Source organism: Mrakia frigida (assembly GCF_051309035.1).
Source record: "Mrakia frigida strain ATCC 22029 unplaced genomic scaffold BDY24scaffold_16, whole genome shotgun sequence".
NCBI classification, from domain to species: domain Eukaryota; kingdom Fungi; phylum Basidiomycota; class Tremellomycetes; order Cystofilobasidiales; family Mrakiaceae; genus Mrakia; species Mrakia frigida.
In genome coordinates, this window is record NW_027481265.1 from 134,103 (window position 1) to 156,985 (window position 22,883).

The following is a 22,883-nucleotide window of genomic DNA, read 5'->3' on the forward strand; positions in this document are numbered from 1 at the left end:
ACAACAACAACAAGGAGGATGCCGGTCTCGAAGAAGAACGAGCTCAAAGACTTCGCCTCCCTGCTGACGACTCTGCACCGCTCTCACACCTCGGATCTCAAGAACGGTCTCCTCTCCGAGCTCACTCGTCCAACCTCTCCCTCCTCCTCCGCCTCCTCCCACCTCCTCCCAACCCACCTCTCCTCCAACTTCTCCTCCTTCCCCCTCCACCCTTCCTCCTCCCCGCTCCCACCCTTGCCCTCCTCCCTCCCGACCGAGATCGTCACCTTCGCCAACGAGCACATCCGTTCGCTCCTCCCGCCTCCTCGCTCTCGCAAACGACGTCGTCCAGATTCCGAGGAGGAGGACGCTCGCGAGGACAAGCTCCGACGACTCGACGAAGCCCACGAGGCTCCTCTGATACTGAGTACGCTGCAGGTCTTGAGCAGTACTCTGGGCATGCTGGCTCAGCAGACTCCGCTGGAGGGGACGTACAGAGCAAAGAAGAACAAGAAGGGGAGGAGGGAGAGGGAGAAGGGCTGGGAGAGCGTGCTGAGGGTGCTGGGTGGCGTGGGAGGAGGGTTGGAGGATTGGTGAGTACGACGAGAAAGAGAGCATGGGTGCGTACGCTTGTAAGAAGTGAGGCGCTGACCCTTCCTTGGTTGGCTTTGGTTAGTGTGAAGGAACGAACGAAGCAGAGACTGGAGGAGTTGTTCGGAGAGCAGACGAGGTCGTCGTTTCGTGAGCCCGTCGTCGTCTCTCTCTATTTCTTCTTCTCTGCTACCACTAACCAATCCCTTTCTTTTTCGATCTAACAGCCATGGTATCGCCCTCTCTGCTCCCAGTGGGATGTCCTCCTCCCCTCCCTGAGCGCAAGAATCGAGCTCGTTCGTTCCTTCGCCCTCCTCCTTTCGTTCGCGTCCGGCTTTCGACTGACTTGCTTCTATCGATTCGCAGCTCGAAAGAAGGCATTATCGTCGAAGGAGAGTGGAGGGGAGATGGAGGGGGTTGTGGATGCTGGAGCCGAAAGGGAGAGAGAGGAGGAAGAGGAGGAGGAGTCATGAAGAGGCCCTGACGGTGAGTTTGAATCGTCCCCGCGCCTCGTCTTGTAGGTTTCATCGACAGAGACCAACTTCGATCTGGAAGCTGAGTACTCGTCTCTTGGTGCCTGCAGACCTTTTCTGTGACCTCTTGCGGCTTTCGTCGCTGCCTCGGACTCCAGGAGGATTCCTCGACGCGTCGAATTCGACAACGGTTCGTTCATTCGTCTCTCCCCTTCTCTTCTTCTCCTCAACTGATCCGACCTCTAGCTTATTCATTGTCATTAGCAGCTCCTGGAGCTGCCTCCTCCTCGGATCTCCATGACCAACTACCACGGCGAACTCACGAGGTTCGTTCGTTCATCGTTCTTCTCTCCCTCCTCCCGCCTTGCTCTTCCTCTCTTCTCCACTAACCCATTCACCCCCTTCACTGCCTTTAATCCTTCCTCAGCCGCAACAACATTCTCACTCTGAGAAACATCAAGCTCTTGCAGTACGAAGCAGGTCCGTCGTTTCGCTCTTTCCTTTCAAAGTCGAACGCGTCGCTGACTCCCTTCGTTCTTCCTCTGTCGTTCTGTTTCTCAGCTATGATTAGTCCCGCTATCGAGTCTGTACTACTACCTATCCCGCTAGATCTCATGTTTCAATTGATCTCTCCGAGTTAGTTAGAAAGAAAAAAAAGCGAGCCAGCTCGGTCGAGTCTCTTTCCAACTTCGAAGCTCACCAACTCTCCTTCACTTCTCCTTCTCTTCCTCTTTTCCTGACCGACCCACTCTGACACATCCATACCGCGACCTCTTGCTTAACACTGACTGATGTTTTACGTACACGGACGCGTCCTCGGGAGGACCCCGAAATCAGCCTTCCTCTTTGGTCCTCTTCTTCCCTCCCTTGACCTCCCAACGTCCACCGAATGGCCAGCGACCCAAAACCTTCTTCCCCACTTACACCAGTACCCACCACTACTTCTATCCCTCGGTCGCTCCTCAGAGCACCAACTGGTCGAACCAAAACAGCTCTCTTCCTCCTCTGCGCTGCAGCTCCCCTCCTTCTCTCGACGTTCCTTCGCTCCTCACCCACTGCTTCTCTCTCCAGCAGCAGCAGCACCCAACTCCAACAGCAGCAGCAAAGATCATTCTCCTCCACTCCTAACCCACCTCCAAACCTCCCAACAACCCCAGCGAAATCGATGCCGTTCCCCAAAGAAGGAAGCGAGAAGTCCAAGCAGGCCACCAAAGTCGAGAACTACGGCGGACGAACGTACACCCAGAAGGAAGAGAAGGAGTTTGGACGGTTGGGAAGTAGGATGGAAGATTTTCATGGTGAGTGGGTCGAGGAAGCGGAGGGTGTTTAGAGGGAGGAGGGAGGAGGGAGGGAGAAGGAGAGGGTTGAGCTCAAGAGGGATGGGGGAGGGCTGATTGGCTCGAGAGGGCAAGTCCGTACCTGTAGTCGTTGGGTTGAGACCGAGGGCTGGTTTGGAGAGAACGGGAGGCGTTGGGTTGGAGCTGTTGTGGAAGAGAAAAAAGAGAGACGAGCCTCTCAAGGCGACGAAGGAAGGGTTGAGCTCGAGCTCATGAAAGCTGACCTTTCCCTCCCTTCTCCTCCTTTTTCCTGCGTTCAGCCTATTTCCGACAAGCGTGAGCCCCACCCACTCTCTCTTAACTTCCTACAATCGCACGCACCTGACCCTTTTTCCATCCTCTTCCCTCGCTCAGCTTCAACGAAACCTACTCCCTCGCCGACGGTTCCTTCGCCAAAAAAGGTTACTCCCTCCCTGCGTTCCTGAGCTTCGCAGACGATCTGTATAAGCATTTGGAGGCTCATCATGGGATTGAGGTGAGTGTGTGCGTGTCGTTTGAAGGTGAAGGGGGTTGAGTGAGAGCAGGGAAGGAGGAAGAGAAAGAGGAGAAGGAGGCGAGAGGGACGCGTCGAGCTGGGCTGATTGTTTCTCCTTTTGTTTTCGTGTGTTGTTGTAGGAACGATTCATGTTCCCTCTTCTATCGAAACGAATGACTGCTTCGTTTGGGGAAACTCGTGAGTCCCTCTTTCCCTCCGTCGTCTCCTTTCTTCCGCGACGCGTCGTTTCTCTCTCCCCTCTGACCTTCCTTTCCCTCTCCCCTCCGCTTCCCTTCTTCCCTCATCTGCCGCATCTCATCTAGACCCCGAATCCCACCGTCAGATCCACGCCGGTCTCGACGCCTACCACGCCCTCCTCGTCTCGTGGAAATCCAACCCTTCCGCTTACTCTCCGAAGGATCTTCGAGCGAACATGGATTCGTGGCGGGAGGTTCTCTTCAGGCATTTGGACGAGGAGGTAGCCGATCTAGGGAAGGAGAACATGCTCAAATTTTGGACGTTGGAGGAGGTGAGGAGGCTGCCGATTTAGATGCGCTTTTTTGTCGACCTTGGTCTGGTTCTGGTTCTGTTCGGGTTGTGAGTTCGGAAGTCGAAGAGCGGTAGCTTTGAGACGGAGGAGACAGGCCTGAACCTGACAGGTGAGAGGGAATGGGAAGAGAGGTCCGAGGCACATGAAATCGTCAGAGTCCGAGAAGGCGCGTCGAAAGGGCTGAGAGAGGGAAAAGCAAACAAGAAAAACACCGCCAGATTCTAGATCTACGCAAGGAAAACAGAACGAGAAGAGAGATATAGATGGCAGCATATTGAGAAAACCGGAGATGGAAAAGCAAAGGGGGAGAGAGAGACAGAGAGAGATCAGAGTTCGGAAGCCACCCTCGCCTTGTTGAAGGAAACCACAACAACTAGAGTGAAAGGGAGACAACAAAGTCAGGACTGTGAAAGAAAGAAGGCTGGACGAAGAGTACTCACCTTCGATCTTCTTGTAAAGCCAGAGCTTGCTTCCCTGCTCGGCGAGAGGGAGGAAGGGACCTGCGACGCCTCCCTTGAGGACGAGGGAGATTCCAGAGGGCTCGAGGCTGATGGACTGAAGCTCGTGGTAAGGAACGTCCCAGACCTGCTTGAGCTTCATCGACCTCATGAGAAGGATCCGCTCGTTGGTGATCATGCAGACCGAGTCGTCGTTAGGGAAGTCTAGAGAACGAGAGGAACGAAGAAGTCAGCTCAGCGTTGTTTCGGAGTGCAAGGAAGGAGAACGACGAGACTGACCGAGATGAGCGACGTAGGTCTCCGAGAAGTATTTCCCGTTCTCCAGATCCTTGAGCCATGACTGTCCGAGAGCCTCACGAGATGAGAAGGGCTGCAACGACAAAGAAATGAGGGAAAGGTCGTCAACGAGAGCCGAGAGGAGACGAGTGGATCGAGATGACAGAACGCACTCGAAGGATTCCGTCGGGAGCGATGTATCGAGTGAGACGAGATCGTTCGATCTCATTCCCATCGAAGACGGTAGTCGTGTTTCGAATTCCTGCAAAGCAGCGAGCGTGGAGGAGAGAGTTAGTCGAGGTCTAGAGTCACCGAGCGACCGACGAGGTCTGACGCACCTTGAGTAGCAGTCGAAGCGAAATCAAAGACTCCAACAACAGGCTTGGTAACGATCCCGACGAGACCTTTTCCTACACCCTTGAAGAAACCTCCAGCTCCTCCTTGTTCGGCTCCCTCGATCGGTTTCATCTGCGAGAGAGAAAGACCGACGAGTCAGCACGACGAGTTCACGACTGATATCGAAGCAAACTCACAGCGAGACCTTCCAGTCCACTAGCAACACTGGTACCGAAAGCGTGCGCTCCTGCAGCGAATCCGTATCTGTGAAAGGAGACGAGCAGGAAAGGTAGATCAGCAACGGTTCCTTCGAACAGAGCGAGAGGTCGAACGACCACTCACAGAGCATGCCTTGGTTTGTTCCGACGTTGAGCCATTCGACGACGAGCCTGGTACTCAGGATCCAACGTAGCGGCCGAGATACCTGAGAAAGGGAGGGCTGTTAGCGAGACGGAAAGGAAGAAGAAAGTTCGACGCGTCGAGACTCACCCTTTCCGATCGAGCCCGTGACCTTTGCGATACTATCACTGACTCCAAAGACAGTCTTCTTGACAAAGCTCGTCGCTCCCTGCAATTGCGAGAAGAAAGTCAGTGGTCGGTTCGACTCAAGGGGAGGAAAAAGACGTGAAACTCACTCGAGCGATTCCACTTGCAAGCTCCTTGTTCCCGTGCAGAACGAATCCTTGGTAGGGCTCGTAGAAGATGTCGTGAACTCCTGAACTGACGTTGTTGAAGAGACCGACTGGGTTTCCGAACATGTCGGCTGATCCGAGGATCCGGTAGAGCTGAGCGGTGAACTGGTTGGAGTAGTGAAGGATGATTCGACCTTGGAGGGAGGGGAGGGAGAGTCGAACGTTCTCGACGAGAAGAGCGTTGAGTCGAACCGGAGCAGCGTTGACGTTTCCGAGAGCCATCGTAAGAGCGTTAAGAAGGAAGAAGATTGGGTTCCTCGAGCTTCGTCTGGTGAAAAAAAGGGAAGAGGAGGAAAAGGACTCAGCCTCGAGCCAGGTTCTTCGGATCGAAAGCTGAAAGACCTACTGCTTCTCCTCGACGTTGACTCGATCTGTGCGCATGAAGGAGAGCTCCAGCTGAATCGGTTGAAGAGCGAGAGACTCGAAGTAGACGGGAGCTCCACCGGCGGCAGGCTTGGGTTCGGGGATTCCTCCTGGGACCTCGATGAGAACGCTGAAGGGGAGGAAAAGAAAGAGAGTCAGCGTCGTTCTTCGACTGTTACAGTAGGTACACTCGTGTACTAACTCTTCTGCACTCTCCTGCCACGCTGCTCCTTTGAACTGAGAGAAGTCGTAAAGAGCGAAGGCGAAGTCCTCGTCGAACTCGATGGTCATCGCCTGGAGCAGGATGGACGCGTACTTGATGTAGAGCACTCCGTGAGCTGATAGGAGAGGGAAAGAAGAGGTCAGATCACTGCCGAGGGATGTGACGTGAAAGAAAGGAGACTTACTCTCGTCCTTGAGCACGATGACCGACGACTGAAGGGTCGGGTGAGATTCGAGATCCTTCTCGTCCTTGGGCATGACCGTAGGGTAGAAGATGATTGGGAAGAGTCCTCCAAAGAGCTGGTTGTCGATTTGGATCCACTTGCAGTTGACCGAAGCAGAGTAGGATGTCGCGGTATCGATGTAACGAAGCTCGAGTCCTCGGAACGAGACGTAGATCATCTCCTGGACCTTCTTGTTGAGAACCGAGATCCCGATTCCCTCGAACTCGACGCTGATCGTCATGTTGACCGAGGTATCCGTGGGGACAGCCTCGAAAGCGACCGTGCTATCCATCGTGCTCGAGCGAGAGAGAGATCCTCGACCTGTTGGCTTGAACGCGCTTTGACCTTCAACGTAGTTGGAGATGACGAGGAGCTGAGTGGGACCGTCGGCACGAACGTCGAGGGAGACGACCTTGGGAGATCCATCAGGCTGCGAGGGCAAGAGAGGAGGTGAAGGCGTCAGCTCGTGAAAAGAAGAAGGCGGGAGGAGAACGACGAGACTCACTCCTGTGACTCTGAAGGGCTGCAAGATTCCGATTTCCATGACGTCGACGAGTCTCTCCTTCCCATTGACGACTAGCTTGATCTTCTTGCTCGTCTCTGCCGGAAGCTCCCACGTGTACTTCGCTGAAGACTGAGCCTTGACGTGGTTGAGAGTTCGAGACTTCCGGGCGGGTTCGACCATGCCGTCCGAGGGTTTCGCGTCCTGCGAAGAACGAAAAAGAGGATCAGGCAACGCTTCTGAGCTCCTTCATCGAGGGAAAGAGTGCGACTCACCGTCTGACAGAAGTCGAGCTCGAGATCGGTGTCGTTCTGGATTCTGAACGGCCAAGGCTCGGTCTCCTTGCTGAACTGGATGAAGATGATGGGTCCTTCGATGTTGACCTCGACTCGAACAAGCTCTCGATGAGCCTTTCGACCTTCTCGAGCGGGTCGATCCAAGGTGATGTGAACTCGACCGATGTCGACGATGTTGAAGGGAGCCGACCTGCGAAGAGGCGAGGAAGAGGAAAGAGATCAGACGCGGGCTTTCGGCTCGAAGTAAAGACGCGTCTCTTCGAACTCACCACTCCTCGTTGACTCCTTGATAAGCAATGACGACTCTCTGATCTCCTGCCCTCTTGGTGAGCTGATGAAGAGGAGCTCGCTCGCCGGGAGTGAGATGAACGAATCCCTCGTTGTGTTCCTGTCGGAAATTGATCGTCGAGCCGAGGTTGTTCTTGAACATGAACCGAGGGGAGAGGGTGATGACCTTCGTGAGCTTGTACTGTATGAGCAGAATGAGAACGAGGTAAGAAAGTCAGTTGGGAAAAGGAAGAATCGAGGAAGAACGAAGACCCGCCTTCCCGATTCCCTCGACGTAAGAAAGTCCGGTGTGGATGTCTGCCCGTCCGTTCGCAGAGTCGACGAGGACCTCGAGATCGGCGGCGACGGTCTCGAACGAGAGAGGCTGAAAAGAGGAGCGATGTCAGTCGATGGTGTAAGAAAAAAACAAGGTACACATCGACCCACCTTCGACCAAGCAGAGTCTCCGAAGCGAAGGAAGCACTTGTTTCGACGATCCGAGCTGGCGAAGGAGAACATGAAAGGCGTTGGCTGGTCTCGCAGGTGATCGTCTAAAGCAGAGGAGCAGAGGAAGGTTAGCTTCGATTAGGAGAGACACAGAAGAGGAAGAAACTCACCAGCCAGAACGGCCGTCCCAGCGACGTCTCTCGGCTGACCGATCCAAGTCTTCGAGCGGATGGCGAGAGGAAGTCCAGTCTTGTTGAGGAAGATGTACGGACTGTAGATCTGAACCTTGAAGGCTCCACTGGGATCGGGGTACTTGCTGTAAGGAGATGGAGTCGCAGAGAAGTCAGCTCGAGGTGACGAAGAACGAAAGCGAAGGAAAAGGAGAGCGGACACGTAGTGAATCTTGAGGTTGAGCTTGAGACCCTGCTTGTCGGTCAGAACGAGGGTGTCCTCGATGTTGAAGTCGTCTGGGTTGTCGGTGTTGATGATGGCGAACTCGGAGGGCTTCAGTTCTGCAAGAGGAGAGAGGAGGGAGTCAGTGAGGGTGCGACGCGTCGAAGGAGAGGGAAAAGTGCAAGGAACGAACCCGAATCTTGGACTTGGACGCTCAGAAGTAGGAGATGAGAAAGCTCGACTTGGTGAACTGGACTGATGCCACCCTTTCGAAGGAAGATCGAGCTGTTGAGACTCGTGTTCTTGTCGAAGACTCGGTACTTGATGTCGAAGGGTAGCAGGTTCTCGATCTCAACCGGAGCTCGAAGTCGAAGGGTGGTTCGAGGGTATCGCCTGAAAGTAAGAGAGAGGGTTCAGCAAAGAACTGGGGAACTGCCGAGTTCTTGAAAGGACTCACTTCGACTCAGCGTCTCCGTCGTCGAAGACCGAAGAAGCCTGGAATCGGAAGGGAGCTTCTCGAGAGTCGTGAGAACGGCAAGCGATCGCTCTCGTCGGACGGTTCTTGAGATCCTCCCAGTGAAGACTTTCAGTCGACCAGGAGAAGTCAAAGCCAGCTGCGAGAAAGGAGAGTGAAGCGGTTGTCAGCGTCGAGAGGCGTCGAGAGAGGCGAGGACGGAGGGACTTCGAAAACTCACGATCAGGTCTGATCTTGAATCTCTTGTGGTAAGCAGCCTCAATAGGAAGGGAGCAGTCTTCTCCAGGAGCTGATGAAGAGAATGCGAGACGAAGGAATCAGCCGATGGCAGACGAAAGCGAGGGGAGACGCGACGCGACTGACCGATCTTGAAGACGGCAGTTCCGGGCTTTCCGTTCTTCTCGATAACGATGAGCTCGACTGGGATGTGAGTAAGGTTCTGAACTCGTAGAGGAGATCGAAGGGTGACGACCTTGACGTTCTTGACGAGCTTGATGTCGCAGATCAGACGATGAGGGTTCTTGCTCAACCGAGGTCGAAGGGCGTGAGGGAAGTCTCCCTCCCGATCGACCGAGACGTTTTGAAGATCTTCCCAGTCGGCTCCGATGATGTGAACGCCGAGAGAGTGTTGGCTGAACTCGCCGACGTGCTGAGTTGAATCGAAGGAAGAAGGAAAGAGAGATCAGCTCGGATCCGAGGAATGAAAGCAAAGATGGGGATTTCTCACCTCTCGAAGAGTCTTGTAGTCCTCGAATCTCCATGCAACATCCCCTCCATCGTCGATCTTGGTTCTGTTCTTCGTCGGACGGCCGTCAGGCCAGATCTCGATCGGGTATCCAGTCCTGTTTCGAACCGAGTAGGGAGCGTCTCCTCCCCGAGCGTTCTTGAGGATCCTATCGCTCTCGGTCGTCCACTGGGTGTAGGAAGTGATGGCGAGTTCGATGAAGGAGGCGGTGACGTTGAGTTCGAGACGTTCCTTCGAGGTGAAGCTGACGGCCATCTTTCCAGCTTCTCCTCCAGCTTCGGAACGAGCGACCTAGAAAAGAAGAAGAACGACGGGTCAGCTGTCAACGAGAGATTCTGAGAGAAGGTCGGGTAGACTCACTCGAAGCATGAACTGGTAAGGCTCGAGAAGAGGCTCCCAAGCAGAGTTGGTGAGGTTGTAGTACTTGATCGAGGGCTTGATCGAGGTGATGAACTTGAGCTGTGAGGAGAAAGAAAGGGTTCGAGTCAGGTCTCGAAACGAGCATGAAAGGAGAAGAGCAGAGGAGGACGAACGTCTCCAGACCAGTCGTTGACGGTAGCAGTGAAGGCTCTCGTGTGAAGGTGAAGGAGAGGAAGCTCGTGAAGATCTCCGATGAGGATGAGTTGGAACCCTTCGATGGTGGCTTTGAGCTGAGAGGCGAAAGAAGAGGAAAGAAGTCGGTCAGCTCCAGCATGAACGAAGGAAAGAGAGGACAAAAAGACGAACATGTTCCTTCGACAGGATTATTTTGGGCTTCGCAACGTGGCTCTTGGAAACCGTCGACCGTCTTGCCGTCTTCGCTCGGACTGGAGAGGTACCGAACGAGCCTCTGGAAGCTCTCGAGCTCCGACGACGATTGAGCTTCGAGCTGGAAGGGTCGAGGAAGGAGGAAGCGGCGTCGTCCGTGGCGACTGCTGATTCTGGATTGGCGTCGAGAGGAGGAGGTCGAGCGGAGAGAGCGATGGCCTTGTTGACGATTTCGGTGATGAGCATAATATCCCGGTAGGACGCTCGGAAGATGATGGGCTGGACGTCGAGGTCGATATCCGTCATCTGGTGCGTGGCCATTCGACGTGAGTCGATGGAGAGGGTGAGGTCGATCTCGTCGAGGAATCGGACGGTTTCCTTGGGTCGATCCATTCGGAGAAGAGCCATCCCGACCTTTTGGATGTTGAGAGCGAGGATTCCCTGAATGAAAAAAGAGGCGAGAGTACGAAGCGTCAGCGGAAGTGAGGGGAGATTTGACGAACGCGTCGTTGGGACTGCAAAAACTCACCTGCTGAGACATCAACAGCTGCTCGACCGTGAGCTGAATGGCTTGAGAATCCGGTTGAGAGTCGCTCGCAAGGATGAGGACGGTGGATTGAACGACCTCGACTCGGAAGGCGAGGGACGAGGACGACGGCGGGGCTGGTGCGGGCTTCTCCTCCTCGTCCTCCTGGATGTCGACGAACTCGGGGACCTCTGCTGGATCCGCTGGAGGGAAAGCACTGAGGAAGAACTCGACGAGAGCAAACATCGGATCGGCGGCGAGGATGATCTTGGGACTGTCGACTGTAACGATGGCGAGGGCTGACTTGTCGGTTCCTCCGGACATGGTGTAGTGGACGAGTCTGCGAAGGTGTAGAACGAGAGAGGTCAGTGAAAGCTTCACTATTCTCGAGAGTGGAGATATCTATACTCGCAGTTGATCCCCGTCGTGAACAGCAGCTGGGATGATCTCCCTCCAAACCGACTCTCCCTGCCTCGTGTTCGACATCGTCACGTCTCGCAACATCACCTCCGCATCCATCGATCCGTCCGAGAGGATCTTGAAGTTGACCCTCGTCGAGATGAGGGAGAACTTGGCAATGCTTCCCGACTTGAGAGACTCCTGATCCGTAACCTTCGCGTCGAAGAGTTCCAAGTTGATCGACGAGACGGCGAAGGTGAAGTCGAGTTTCCTCCAGAGCTTGACTGCTTCTCCATCCTTCCCGTGAGCGACGGTTCCGAGCTCGGGTTTGAGATCAACTGCGAGCGAATCCGACGACTCCTCGGGGGCGGGAGTGGATACTCCTGTGGAAGGAGACGATTCGGAGGCTGGGGAAGGAAGTCCTGGGGTCGTCTCGTCCTCGTCCTCGTCTCCCGTGTCGAGAACTCGAGGGATGGATTGAAGGAGCGACATGATGAGGCAGTACTGGCTCTGGGAGAGTGCGAGCTTGACCGGAGAGAGTTGACCGGTGATCTGAAGGGAAGGGAGGGCGGGAGGAGGTCAGCGAGAGTAGAGAAGAGAAGAGAAAAGACACGCGTCGAGAGAAACGAGATCTCACCTTCGTGTCCGCGTCGGTAAAGTTGATCTGTCGATCGATCTGGCCTGGTTGGACGATGTCGAAGGTGAGGCTGACGTCGTCGATGATCTGAAGGGTCGATTGAACGTCCTTGTCGTAGAACTCAGACGTGAGCTTGATTCCGTGAAGTCCAGCGTCGATCTTGTTGTCGCCGAACGATCCTCCGTCGTAGCTGTTTCGAGCGACGATCTCTCCGAGTCGAGTCACGAGGACGTCCTTGGAGAAGGCTCCATCTCGAGGGAAGACGATGATGGGAGTCTTGATGATGATATCGAAGTGCATCCTCTCCTTTTGGAGCTCGGACGCTCGTTGGACCGCCGCCGAAGAGACTGCTTGCGAGGTCGCGTCGTACATCGGACGGAGTCGAGAGAAGAGCAGAGCGAAGGAGTAGAGGTCGTGGATCGGCTGCTCCATGAAGTTCATCCTGAGGGATCCTGCTCGAAGGAAGACCGACGAGTTGTAGCCGGGGAAGGTTGCGTGGTCGTTGGGATCGAAGGTCTCGTAGCTGAAGTCCACGACGTCGTCTCCCTCGACTGAGAGAAGCTTCTTGAAGCTCTCGTCCTTGACCACCGTCGGCGAGTCGTCCGTGATCGAAAGATGTCCGAGCGTAGCTCCAACGCGAAGGGTGGGTCCTCGAAGGAGGAGGGAGACCTCTCCGGCTTCCATGGCGAGAGAAGCGAGTCGTTGAGATCCGTCGTGAAGAAGGACTGTGAGAGAAACAGGTGAAAGTCAGACGAGGGCTGGCGGAACGTTGCCATTGAAGAAGAGACGTACCTCGAGCTCGAGTGAGCTTGACCCTGACTCGAATCTTGTCTGAGGGGGCCTCCGAGTCGACGGGAGCGACCACATCTGGGGACGGTAGAGAGCCATCCGCTGGTGTCACGACTGCTGGGGTGTTGGGTTCCTTGTCCTTGGGAACGAAAGTCGTCATGATGTAGTCGTATAGGGAAAGGATCGGGACGGGAGCGACCGAGAAGTTGAAGGAGGAGAGCTCGACGGCGATGGTTTGATCGACTCCTTCGTAAACGGTTTGGAACTCAGGAGACGCCTTCTGGACCTTGGAGTACTTGAGTCGGACGAGATCGTGCTCGTGGTCGGCGTTGGATCCAGTGTGGTCGGAGGAGACGAGGGGATCCGAAGCCTTTCCGTTCTCGATCATGGCGAGGGAGACCGACCTGAGCAAAGAGAAGAAGCGGGTCAGCCCTTTCTCAGCAGGAACGAGGTCGACGATAGGACTCACCTCAGGAAGAGATCTACGCTCATGTCGAACTTCTTAAGAGCAAACTCAAGTCCGAAGCCTTCGAGCAACGCGTCGGCGAAGTGACGATCCGGACCTCCAGGTTGAGACTTGAAGAGGGAGGCTTGGAGCTTCTCGACCGAGAACTTGAACTCGAAGCTTCGTTGGTGAAGGTCGCTCGTCTGAAAAGGGAAGTTGGCTCGACGGTCAGCCTCCGTCTTTCGAGAGAAGCGCGACGAGACGAGGAGAAGGGACGACTCACATCCGACGTGATCTCCGGAGCCTCGAAGAATTGGTCGTCGTGTTCTTCCGTATCGGCAGTCCCAGGATCGTCGATGACGCTCTCGTTCTCCTCGAGGTTGTACTCCTCGATGTTGGGACGTTGAAGGAAGCCTCCTCCTCGGCTGAAGTGACGCGACGGAGTCGAGACGGGACCCGCTGGACGTTCGATGGCTTGGGATTCGGGAGAGTCGTCTCCGAACTTGGGTATCGTGACGTCGATGAACCTCATGAGAGTCTCTGCGGAAGAGGAGGAGGACGATCAGATCGAGGAAGCGGGCCGGAAGCGGAAGGAGAAGAGGGAGAAAAGACGCACTGTACTTGGTGTCCGAGAAATTGACCTGCAAGACCGGGAGCTGACCCGAGATCTTGAATCGAGTGATATTGGGTGCGTTTAGGATAGCGTTCTGGACGAGGAAGGACATGCTGATCCGTTCGAGGATGTGAAGCTCCTCGCTGATGTCGTCCGAATCGAGAGCGGCGATGCAGGACTCGAGGTCGTTTCCCATGAGAAGCTGGGAGCGAACAAGACAAAGATTCGATCAGTACTTCTTCGAGGGTGTGACATAGAGCGACGAAGACTCACCTGAGCTGACTCGAAGCGAACGTCGAAGCGATCGAACATGAGAGCCTCGAGCTCGACGAAGTCCTCGTCGGTGTACTGCTGCTCCTTCTTGGCCTCGATCTGCTGAAGAGCCTTCTTGGAGACGAGATCACTGGAGATGGCGATGTGACCGGCGTCGAGAACGATGTGCTGGCAGATCTTGGTGGTGATGCTGGATTTGAGATTGAAAACGAGTCAGCGGGAGGAGACGTGACGAGGCAGAAAAGAGACGAGATCAACTCACTCCTCGGGGATGATGATGATAGGAGCGTTCATGTCGAGCTTGATGTCGATGGTCTTGTGTTGCTGGAGAATGAGAGACGGAGATGAGGAAAGAGGTCAGCTCGAGGAGCGAAGGGAGAGGGAGGAAAGAGACGAACCTGCAACGCAAACTCCAGTCCAGCACGAGTCTCCTTCCGGATGCCATCCAACGTCTCACTCGCAACATCCTGTTACAACAAAGAGAGGGAGGGTCAGCGACTCGGTTCGAGCGGGAAGGACCGAGGGACAGAAGACTCACGATCAAAGCCGTGATCGACTCGAGCTGACTCTCTGGAGGCTTGAAGAACCTGACAACGTTCTCGACGTATCCCTTATGGTAGATGATCTCGAGATGACGCATCTTGACCGTGAGAGCGTTGTCGGCCCGTTGGTCGAGAGGGTTGTGCTCGAACCTGAGCGAGAAGAAAGGGTTCTCCGCGTCTGCCTCTCGACTGATCTCCTCCATCTCCTCGTCAGGATCCGCCGACGGGTCGTTCTCCTTCTCTCGAACTCCTCCGACCTCCTCCTTGACTCGAACAATCTGAGGGTAGACCGAGTTGGCTGTCGTTCCATCGTAGACTCTGAACCCTCCGAGCGTGATCGTCGCGTCGAAGCTCTCCGTGAGTTGAACGACGTCGGCTTGGAAAGCATCCCAGACGACGGAAACGATGTCGAGACCTGCTCCGTGGGGATCTTGTCGAAGAGCGAAGGATCCAGTCTTCAGTTTAGCGGTGACTCGCATCTTGAGGGCGTCTCGAGGGATGTCGGGGGAGGGCTGCTGGTTGTCTGGATCGTACCCGACCAAGCTGAGAAGTCCTCGTCGATCCTCGTCCGTCATGTTCTCCTCCTCGGCGGGTGCGTCCGTATCCTTCTTGGCTCCTGTTCCGAACGCCCATCCAACCCAACCGACGGGTTTCGGGGGAGCTGCAGCCTTCCTCTCCTCCTCGAGCTTCCGACGAGTCGCAGCGTCTTTTCGAAGTTCCGACTTCGAGATGGAGCGGTAGAACCTGATGTCCTCGTACGAAAGCTTGTTCTCGAGAGCTTGGAAGTCGGTGAGGTCCTGGGGTGAGGGTGAGAGGAAACAAGGGACCAAGGGACGTCAGTCAAGCGGAGAAAAGAACTGAAGAGGACGAAAGGACTCACGGTTCCAGTCAACGCTCCTCCCGTAGCCTTCTTCATCTTGATAAACAGATCAACGTAGACTTTTCGATCGTCTCTCCTTTCGGCGAAGAATCCCCAAGACCACTTCCTGTTCTTCTCGTGGACCTCCGACCGGATCGCGTCGAGAGCGAAGCGAAGCCTTGCTTTCGCAGGGTTCTCCTCGATGAGCTGGGGCGCAGGATGGAAGCGGCGGTACTAGGAGAAACAGGCAAAGGAATGATCAGGTCGAGGTTGGTAGAAGAGGTGGGGAATCCACTCACTTGTTGAGTTCGGTTGTAGAAATGAAAAAGATCGACCATCGAAAGGGTGTCTCGGTACTGATCATCGTCGACGACGAAACCGAACTCGTCGAAGAGAACCTGAGCGTCGATGAGAGGAGTGTCCTTGTCGACTTTCCGATTCATGATGACCTGCAAATGAAGAAGGAAGGGGTCAGTCAAGGTGAGCTCGCGTCGAAAGAAAGGAACGAGACGAGAGACTCACTCGACCTTCTCCTGTGACAGGCTTCAGCACGAACTGATGATCCTTGATCTTCTCCGAGTTGGATCCATCGGCTCTCGAGATCTGATGTGGTTCGAAGGCAAAAGGTCAGAGAAAGCTCGGTCGAAGAGGGAAAGATCGAAGCTCACCAGATTCAGGAAGTTGGCGAGCGTTTCGTCTCGATTCTTCCCAGCGATGGTTCCCACGTCGGTATCGAAGTAGACTGCTAGACTCTTGAGCTTGGCCATCTAGGTAGCGAAGAGACAGCAGGGCAGGAAAGTCAGTAAATGAGCTTCCAACACCTGCGAGAAGAAGAGGAGGGACGAACCTTGTGAAGCGCTTTCGTCGAATCGTGAATGAAAGCCTCGATCCAGTTCTCGTCGGTAGAGACGGCTTGGAACTCGGCGAGGGTGAGACCGACAGCGAAGGGGTGCTGCAGAGTTGGCCGGTATGGGAGAAGGTCAGCTCAAGATCGGAGAGAGAGACAGGAGGGAGAGCGAGGGAAGGGAAGCTCGAAGCTCAAACGAACCTCTGGTGTACTGAGACGATCCTCGTATCGGATGTGAATGTTTCGAACTGTGATCTGCAGGTTGTTGATGACGTTCCGAATCATTCCAGCCATGATAGACTCGTTCTTCTTCTGCTCCTCTGTAATAAACGAACAGGAGCAAGAGGAAGAAAGGTCAACCAACCCATCGCGCCCATCCGGTGCGAGCTAAGCAGGGGACTGACCACTTCCTCCAGACTCCTCGACTTGACTCTTGATATCCAAAGCCTCAGCTCCATCTAGACGCTCCTGCTTAGCTGCTTGAGCTCTTCGGTCGTCCTCCGCTTGATCGGTCTGGAAGGTCGAAAGGGAAAAGGGGAAGGGAAGGGAGATTGAATTGAGCTCGTTGCTCAATCTCGTCGCCGGCCTCTAGAGAAGCGAAAGGAGGGAAATTGTCCGTAAACTCACCTTGCTCTCCCCGCTCGGTACTGCTAGGAGGTAGAGATCCTCGATCACAACTCTGACGGGACTCTGTCCGAGGGTGAGATAGGGAACGGAGAGGTGAAGGGATCCAAGGTGGCCTTTGAAGGGAAGGAGACGATGAAGGGTCAGCTTGGAGAAGCTACAGCAAGTTCAGCAAAGTAAGATGATGGGCACTGACCTTCAATGACGTCTACGGGAAGTCTAAACTTGTCGAGGGCTTCCTTCTTGAGCTTGAGACCTTTCAGAACGACTTCTCCGCTGAAGAGAGAGATGTTGAGCTGATCCGTGTTCAAGTTGTCCACGTAGGGAGCAAGGAACTTGTTGAGCATCTATAGAGCATTTCAATTGAATATGTATACGGGAGGGAAGGGATCAGTTGGAGTTGGTCGCACGAGCGAGGCGCGAATAGAAGGGAGGGAAGGGGGAGAAGAAGCTCAGAACGAACCATCGAAACGAAGCTTCGAAGCTGAGAAGAAGGACCCCAAGTGCTCATCTTGGTGAAAGACTAGGGCGACTCAAAAGCTGATGTAGTAGGTCTCCCAGTAAGGTATGGGCTGTAGGCTGTCGACTGAGGGAGGAGAGGGAAGGGAAAGAAGGAAGGGAGAGGGAGGGAAGGGGGATGGCGGTTTGGGGTTTAGAAGATCTCGATGACGCTTCTGCTCTTCTCCCTCCGTTCTTTTCCAGAGAAAATTCTCGCTCCTCCATGCTTTCGAGGCTGATTCAACGCTGGTAGCGTCACAGTGAATCGAAATTCTAGGGACTGATAAAAAGAAAGGGAGCGCTGAACGAAAGGGAGAGAGCGACAACAACGCGTCGCCTTTCTCCCTTCCTCTCGACGAAGAACCTGTAGATCAAAGAGGGCGTGAAGATCAGGACCAGTTGAGATGACTTGGAGGCGTCAGCTTCAGAGTCAAATTGATGGAGAGTCAGCTTCCAGAGATGAAAACGAAGGGAAAGAAGCAGACGGGCGTCGGAAGGGAAAAGAGGTTGAGCTTCGATCTTTCCTTCCTCCCTCCCTCTCCCTCTCCCTCTCCCCAAACTGTCAACAGCAATCTCGACTCAAACGCGATGTCTCCCCCTTCTCTCCACCCAGCTCCTCTCCCACCCAACCTCTCCTCGATCCTCGCCTCTCTTGTCACTCCCAAACGATCGCTCTCCTCCCTCACCCTCCTCTACACCTCGACGCACTCGACCCTCCCTTCTACCATCCTCTCCCGCTCGCCTTCCCCTCACCTCCTCCACGAAGATCTCATCGCCATCATGGACTCCAAACTCACCTTTGGTCAGAATCGACCAGCTCTTCGAAGCATGATCGCTAAACTCTCTTCCAAAGAAGTCATCTCAACCTCGACCTCCGCCTTTCAAGCTCTCCTCGACTCGTCCTCCTCCTCGTCAACCTCCAAAGATCGGATCGAAAAAGCTCTCAAAGCACTCCTACCCCTCAAAGGAGTCGGACCGGCTACTGCTTCGCTCATTCTGTCCCTCGTATCGGAGGAAGTCCCGTTCTTCAGCGATGAAGCGGCCGTGGAGGTGTTGAAACCCAGCGGAGGGAGGAAAGGGTTGAAGTACACTCTGCCCGAGTACTGGAAGTACTTTGAAGGAGTTGGAGAGAGGAGTGAATTGGAGGGTACTACGGGTGGAAGGAGAGGATGGGAGAGGAATATCTGGGCAGAGAAGGTGTTGGAGGCGGCTGGAGGGAAGGAGGGAGCAGAGGAGGAGACGTCGTCGAAGTCGAAGGACAAGGCAGCGAAGGCGCCTTCTGCTTCGGTATCAGGGAAGAAGAGAGCTTTTGTCAAGGAAGAGGAAGTGGTGGTGGATGAGGAGGGGACCTTGACCGCTGGAGGTAGACCTAAGAGGTTGAGAACAACGAAGCAGAGCGCTTGATGAGTGTGGAGGAGGGTTCGTCCTTTCTTCGCTTCCTCTCGTCTCCATTTGATCATCTTTCTGTGCTCGTATCGTTCCCGAAGCTAACCTATCTATCTCATCTCTGGGGTTTTCTCTCAGAAAACGATCTTCCGCTTAACGGCTCCCCAACCGCGGCCTCTCCCCTTCCCTTCACCCCGACGCGTTTCTCCTCCAACCGAACCACTTCCAACCGCAACGTCAACAGCCTCACTCTACGAACCTATCAACGAGTCTCTATATTGTGCAGGTCAGGTGAGTTGCCCTTTCTCACACACATCCGTTCAGGTTTTCAACGGAATCTGACCTCGACGCGTCCTCGTCCCTTTCTTCTCTTTCGCAGCGTCTCGTCATCTCTCCAACCGGAAGTTTCTCAACACGAAAAATTTCGTACCGAAACTTCGTCGCTCGTTTCGCAGCTTAACGTCCATCATCTCTGCTCTACCTCACCATCTCCCTTCCTCCCTCCCTCCGAACCCTCCTCTCCTCCCTACCCACCTTTCGTCTAAACCATCTCGAAGGAAAAAACATGCTATTCATAGATAGATAGACATCATTAACACGAGCTAGCTCTCTCTCTACATGAACTGCTTCGCCAATCCTACCTCACCGCAACCCAACCCAACCAAAACCAAACCAAAAACTCAGTCAGCCCTCGTCCCTTTTCCTTCCTCGCCTTCCAAACGCAACCACGTTCAAAGCACTCACCCATCAACATACTGCTCGAGGAAGATCCTCCAGCTCCTCCTCCTCCAGTTCCACCGGCTCCCATGAAGCTCGACATCTGTGGAGTGACGAGAGATGGAGAGGGAAGAGGGAGGGGGGTCAGACGCGTCGAGGGCAAATTAGAAGGGAGACGAGGAAAGGGAGAGCAGAGGGGAAGGGAGGAAACAAGGGGGTATAGACAAACCTTCGACTGGATCAAAAGCTTCATGACGGCTGCTCCGGCGGAGTTGGCGACGTCTGTGCGAGGCAAGGAGGGGAGAGGAGGGGAAGAAAAGTCGTTAGCCCTCGAGTTGAGTCTCGAACGTGAGAGAAGCGAGAAGTGAAGCGTACCCTGCTTGGATCCTCCATCGGAGGTCTGACCTCCTGATTCTGTGAAGATCGAACACGAACGAGGAAGAACGAAGCAGGTCAGTTCGAGCGAGCGAGGAAGCGAGTTGAATCGAAACGAAGAACGAACTAGAGAAAAGCTTGGTAGCTTCCGAAATGGCCATTCCGATCTATTACGAAACGACGAAGTGAGACGAGCATCAGTTCAGAACCGAAGACCCAACCGAAGACGCAAACTCGACCACGCGTCGACGATCAACTCACCATCTGCGACTGTCCTCCCGTCCCTCCGGAGCTCGAAGAGCTGCTCGTAAAGTACTTGAGCGCCTGCATCGCAGCTGCCATGCCCATCGAGTCTGTAGACATGGAAGAGACGTTGTTGTTCTGGTAGGCTTGAGCGTGAGCTTGAGTGGCTTTCTCCTGCCGAACCGAAAGAAGGGCACGACGCGGTCAGCACGATGAGTTGAGAAACAAAAGAGGTGAACTGACCTCATCGACAGGCTCCTGAGCAGCTGAAGCATCGTTGGAGAATCGGGTTTTGGCGAAGGAGAGGGCGGAGGAGAAGCTGGCGAGCGAGGGAGAACGAAGGGAGCGTCGAAGCGAAGGGAAGTCAGCTCCTTCAGCTCGAACAAGAACGGTTCGAGGGTAAGTTACTCACAGGGAATCATTCGAATCATCATCATCGTCCTCCTCCGCGTTCTTCCTAGCGGATTTGAGGACGGCGTCGTCGTTCACTTGCGAAACCAAAGGGGCGGGGGATCGATTTCAGCCCGCCTGTTCGTTCAGCCCAAGCTCACATCGTCTTTCCTCCCTCCTGCTTCCCTCGCCCCTCCCTCTTTCCTTCCCTCTTCCCTCCCTCGACCATACACTGTAAGACTCACAATCAGGCTGCTGAACCTGCTGCCCTCCGTAGTTCCCCTGTCCCTGCTGAGAGCTGTTCTCGTTCGAAGGGGTGTTCCATTGAGATCCACCGGTGACGGAGGATTGCTGGTTCTGGTTCTGGTTCGAGTTGTTGTTGGAGTTGTTGTTGTTGTTGTCTGTTCGGCCCATCAGCAAACGAGTCGAATTGAATCGAAGGAGTCAGTTTCTTGTTGAACGAACGACGAAATGGGAGGGAAGGGAAGGGAAGAGATGGGACTGAGCTTCAAGCTCGCTTCTCCATCTCTCCTTCCCTCGTTCCTCACGCACTCACCTTGGTTTCCACTCTGGTTCTGAGAGCTCTCGTAAGCCTGGTAACCCTGCTTAGCCAACTGTCCATCCCAACCCAAACACAAACGCAAACGCAGACGCAAACGCAAGTCAGCACCGAAACGAACGCCCAAAAAAAGAGATGGAGGGGAGCATGTGTAGGGCTGACGTTGATGAAGTTGTCCTTATTGATTCAAAAGCAAACCCGAGTAAAAGGGAAAGGATTTCAGCTTGGAGACAACACGAAGAGAAAGAGAAGAGAACCAACCATGGTTTGAGAAGTTGAAGAGTAGTGGGAGAAGAGGAAAGAAGGAAGGAAAGAGGGTGAGGGTTTGAGAAAGGGAAAGAGAAGAGAGAGGAGGGAAGCGAGCGACACGTCACTTTTTGCTCGCTGCGTGATTTATATTTGTGCTTGCAGGAAAACTTGAAAGATGAGGAAAAAAACTAGGTACGGTCAGCGGGTAGGTTTTTGAAGTGAGTTTCTGGGTGTGGAGGACGAAAGAGACAGAGAGCGGGACGAGAGGGGAGAGGAACGGGAACGCGTCGAGGAACTCGAAACTCGCTCCTTCCTTTTCCTTCGTTTATCTCACCTTTAAGTTGGAATCTCGTCCGACGAAGGATCGAAAAAGCGTAGAATACCAAGAAGTCGTTGAGATCGTGAACACGTAGAGGGTGGGTGAAGGACGAAAAAAGAGAAAGAAAGAAAACATGAAACGACGGCAACGCTCCTCCCTCCTCAACCCAGCCACCTCAAGAACCCAAACCCAGCATTCAACGCCAGTCCCAACGTCAGAGAGACCTGCATCCTCCGTCTGCACGCGCACACAAATAACCAAGTCAAGTCAGCCCGTTGTCCGTCTCTTCTGTCACAACGCGTCGCCCTCTCCTCCTCCCTCCCTCTCCCCAAAACACGCATCCCACTCACGAAAAAACAATCCCCGTCCCCCCACCAGCCCCAGCCCCTCCAACTCCCAACCCACCCAGCTCCAACACCCCCGGCGCGATGAAACTGTGCTGCTCCGACTCCTTGAAGAAGAACAGAGGGAGCAAGGGGAAGAAGAAACCTGTGAGGGAGCCTTGGAGGATGGTCGAATAGGTTTCGGTTGGGAGGACTGTCGGCGAGCGGTAAGCGAGTGGGTACGAGGTGGGTTGGGAAAGAAGAAAACGAGAAAGAGGGCGTAGAGAGAGAGTGAGCAAGGACCGACGGGTTGGGAGGAGCGAGACGAACGAGACTCACGATCGGTCCCCAACTCGCCGTTTCCAACTCCATCTATCCACTGTTCTTCAATCAAGTTCCGAGCTGATTCGTCCACTATGTTCTCCCGCCCAAAAAACGATCGGCTCAGCTCAGCTCAACCAATCTCCCTCCGCTTCGTTCTCGTTCGTTGGAGACTCACGCTCCTCCTCCTCCTCGGTCAGCCCATGAAACTGCCTCCTCATCGCCGCTACGTCCTGCTCTGACAATCCCGCTGTAGATCTCAAAGTGTCGAACCCTCGAAGGGGGATGATCTGAGCGGTCTGTGCTCGAAACGAACGAAGGGAACGAAGGTGGTCAGCTCGACTCTCCCTCCCTTCGTTTCCCTTCTCTCTTCTCTAAAGAGACAAGAACCGAAAAACAAAGAAAGCGAGTTAAGGAAATACTAACCTCCCCTCCCTCTTCTTCCTCCTCCCCATCAGCCCGCTCGACTGCTCCCTCCTCCTCCTCTTCCAGACCAACACTACAATGAATCCACGTCGTCTCGCTCTCCTCCTTCTCTCCCTCCTTCCCTCCTCCTGCCTTCTTAATACCAGTTCTCTTATCCAACCACCCCTGAACCCTAACGCCTCCTCCCGGCCCCATCACCCTCCCCGAATGAATCAACCTCAACTTCCTCTTCTCCAACGAAGGGCGGAACGAACGGATCTGACGTTTCAATCCTTGGATCGTCTCGTTGCAAGAAACGTAAACCGTTAGGTCGCTGGATTCAGAGGTTGGATTAGAGTTAGAGTTGTTGGAATAATCAGAGTTGGAGTTGGAGTTGGAATTGAAGCTGGTGTCGGTGAAGCGGATGGTTAGGTGTCGATCTGGAGGAAGAGGAGGAGATGGAGATGGGAGGGAGGAGGGAAAGGGCGGAGCTCGTTGTTTCCCTAGGGATTTGGCAGAGCGTGGGAACGGTGCGGGTGCTGGGGAGGAGGAGGAAGAGGAAGAGGAAGAAGAGCTGGAGGCTGGAGGCGGGGGTGGTGGTGGTGCGTGGGAGAGAGGAAGAAGGGGTGGTGGTGGGGAAGGCATGGTCGACGTTGGAGGTGAGGTGAGGTGAGCTTCAATGAACGAGGAATCGCC

At 54.5% G+C, this 22,883-nt stretch overlaps 6 protein-coding genes across 6 annotated transcripts; 3 read left to right on the forward strand and 3 right to left on the reverse strand.

Moving 5' to 3' along the window:
- The first annotated feature begins 1 nt into the window (after position 1).
- Positions 2 to 1,196, forward strand: BDY24DRAFT_389461 (uncharacterized protein). Its single transcript, XM_076640539.1, has 5 exons — positions 2 to 572; positions 656 to 720; positions 798 to 866; positions 937 to 1,056; positions 1,154 to 1,196. Exons 1-4 carry the CDS (start codon positions 19 to 21, stop codon positions 1,041 to 1,043), a joined length of 795 nt encoding a protein of 264 aa, XP_076496423.1. The 5' UTR covers positions 2 to 18; the 3' UTR covers positions 1,044 to 1,056; positions 1,154 to 1,196.
- A 1,512-nt stretch (positions 1,197 to 2,708) lies between these two features.
- On the forward strand, positions 2,709 to 3,405 carry BDY24DRAFT_340841 (uncharacterized protein; the record flags this gene model as incomplete). Its single annotated transcript, XM_076637416.1, has 3 exons — positions 2,709 to 2,855; positions 2,996 to 3,053; positions 3,179 to 3,405. Coding segments are annotated over 3 exons (432 nt in total), but the record flags the coding sequence as incomplete, so codon positions are not given.
- Positions 3,406 to 3,605: 200 nt separating this feature from the next.
- Positions 3,606 to 17,128, reverse strand: VPS13 (membrane morphogenesis protein VPS13). The gene is made up of 48 exons (XM_076645027.1): positions 16,866 to 17,128; positions 16,599 to 16,749; positions 16,406 to 16,518; positions 16,183 to 16,291; positions 15,980 to 16,098; positions 15,779 to 15,883; positions 15,600 to 15,698; positions 15,454 to 15,534; positions 15,231 to 15,380; positions 14,953 to 15,165; positions 14,069 to 14,869; positions 13,929 to 13,997; positions 13,793 to 13,854; positions 13,531 to 13,720; positions 13,261 to 13,459; positions 12,928 to 13,184; positions 12,669 to 12,847; positions 12,203 to 12,603; positions 11,411 to 12,135; positions 10,787 to 11,325; positions 10,378 to 10,714; positions 9,828 to 10,289; positions 9,635 to 9,751; positions 9,462 to 9,560; positions 9,084 to 9,392; positions 8,720 to 9,005; positions 8,577 to 8,645; positions 8,339 to 8,495; positions 8,075 to 8,274; positions 7,880 to 8,000; positions 7,659 to 7,804; positions 7,489 to 7,592; positions 7,319 to 7,426; positions 7,044 to 7,243; positions 6,754 to 6,964; positions 6,482 to 6,682; positions 5,938 to 6,406; positions 5,733 to 5,868; positions 5,514 to 5,660; positions 5,111 to 5,435; positions 4,965 to 5,043; positions 4,818 to 4,899; positions 4,673 to 4,739; positions 4,478 to 4,607; positions 4,313 to 4,401; positions 4,143 to 4,233; positions 3,846 to 4,067; positions 3,606 to 3,778 (listed from the first exon to the last, which is right to left on the reverse strand). Exons 1-48 carry the CDS (start codon positions 16,911 to 16,913, stop codon positions 3,732 to 3,734), a joined length of 9,621 nt encoding a protein of 3,206 aa, XP_076496425.1. The 5' UTR covers positions 16,914 to 17,128; the 3' UTR covers positions 3,606 to 3,731.
- A 360-nt stretch (positions 17,129 to 17,488) lies between these two features.
- Positions 17,489 to 18,304, forward strand: BDY24DRAFT_415314 (uncharacterized protein; the record flags this gene model as incomplete). The annotated part of the gene is made up of 1 exon (XM_076643434.1): positions 17,489 to 18,304. One exon carries the CDS (start codon positions 17,489 to 17,491, stop codon positions 18,302 to 18,304), a length of 816 nt encoding a protein of 271 aa, XP_076496426.1.
- A 561-nt stretch (positions 18,305 to 18,865) lies between these two features.
- On the reverse strand, positions 18,866 to 21,176 carry BDY24DRAFT_63273 (uncharacterized protein). The gene is made up of 13 exons (XM_076645028.1): positions 21,154 to 21,176; positions 20,832 to 20,986; positions 20,733 to 20,747; positions 20,568 to 20,625; positions 20,257 to 20,412; positions 20,034 to 20,109; positions 19,865 to 19,940; positions 19,640 to 19,795; positions 19,506 to 19,545; positions 19,379 to 19,417; positions 19,233 to 19,285; positions 19,031 to 19,106; positions 18,866 to 18,923 (listed from the first exon to the last, which is right to left on the reverse strand). The coding sequence occupies exons 2-13, from the start codon at positions 20,832 to 20,834 to the stop codon at positions 18,901 to 18,903; spliced, it is 771 nt and encodes a 256-aa protein (XP_076496427.1). The 5' UTR covers positions 20,835 to 20,986; positions 21,154 to 21,176; the 3' UTR covers positions 18,866 to 18,900.
- Positions 21,177 to 21,417: 241 nt separating this feature from the next.
- Positions 21,418 to 22,840, reverse strand: DSC3 (Dsc3p). Its single transcript, XM_076640540.1, has 4 exons — positions 22,209 to 22,840; positions 21,961 to 22,081; positions 21,801 to 21,875; positions 21,418 to 21,675 (listed from the first exon to the last, which is right to left on the reverse strand). Exons 1-4 carry the CDS (start codon positions 22,830 to 22,832, stop codon positions 21,485 to 21,487), a joined length of 1,011 nt encoding a protein of 336 aa, XP_076496428.1. The 5' UTR covers positions 22,833 to 22,840; the 3' UTR covers positions 21,418 to 21,484.
- Between the last annotated feature and the right edge of the window lie 43 nt (positions 22,841 to 22,883).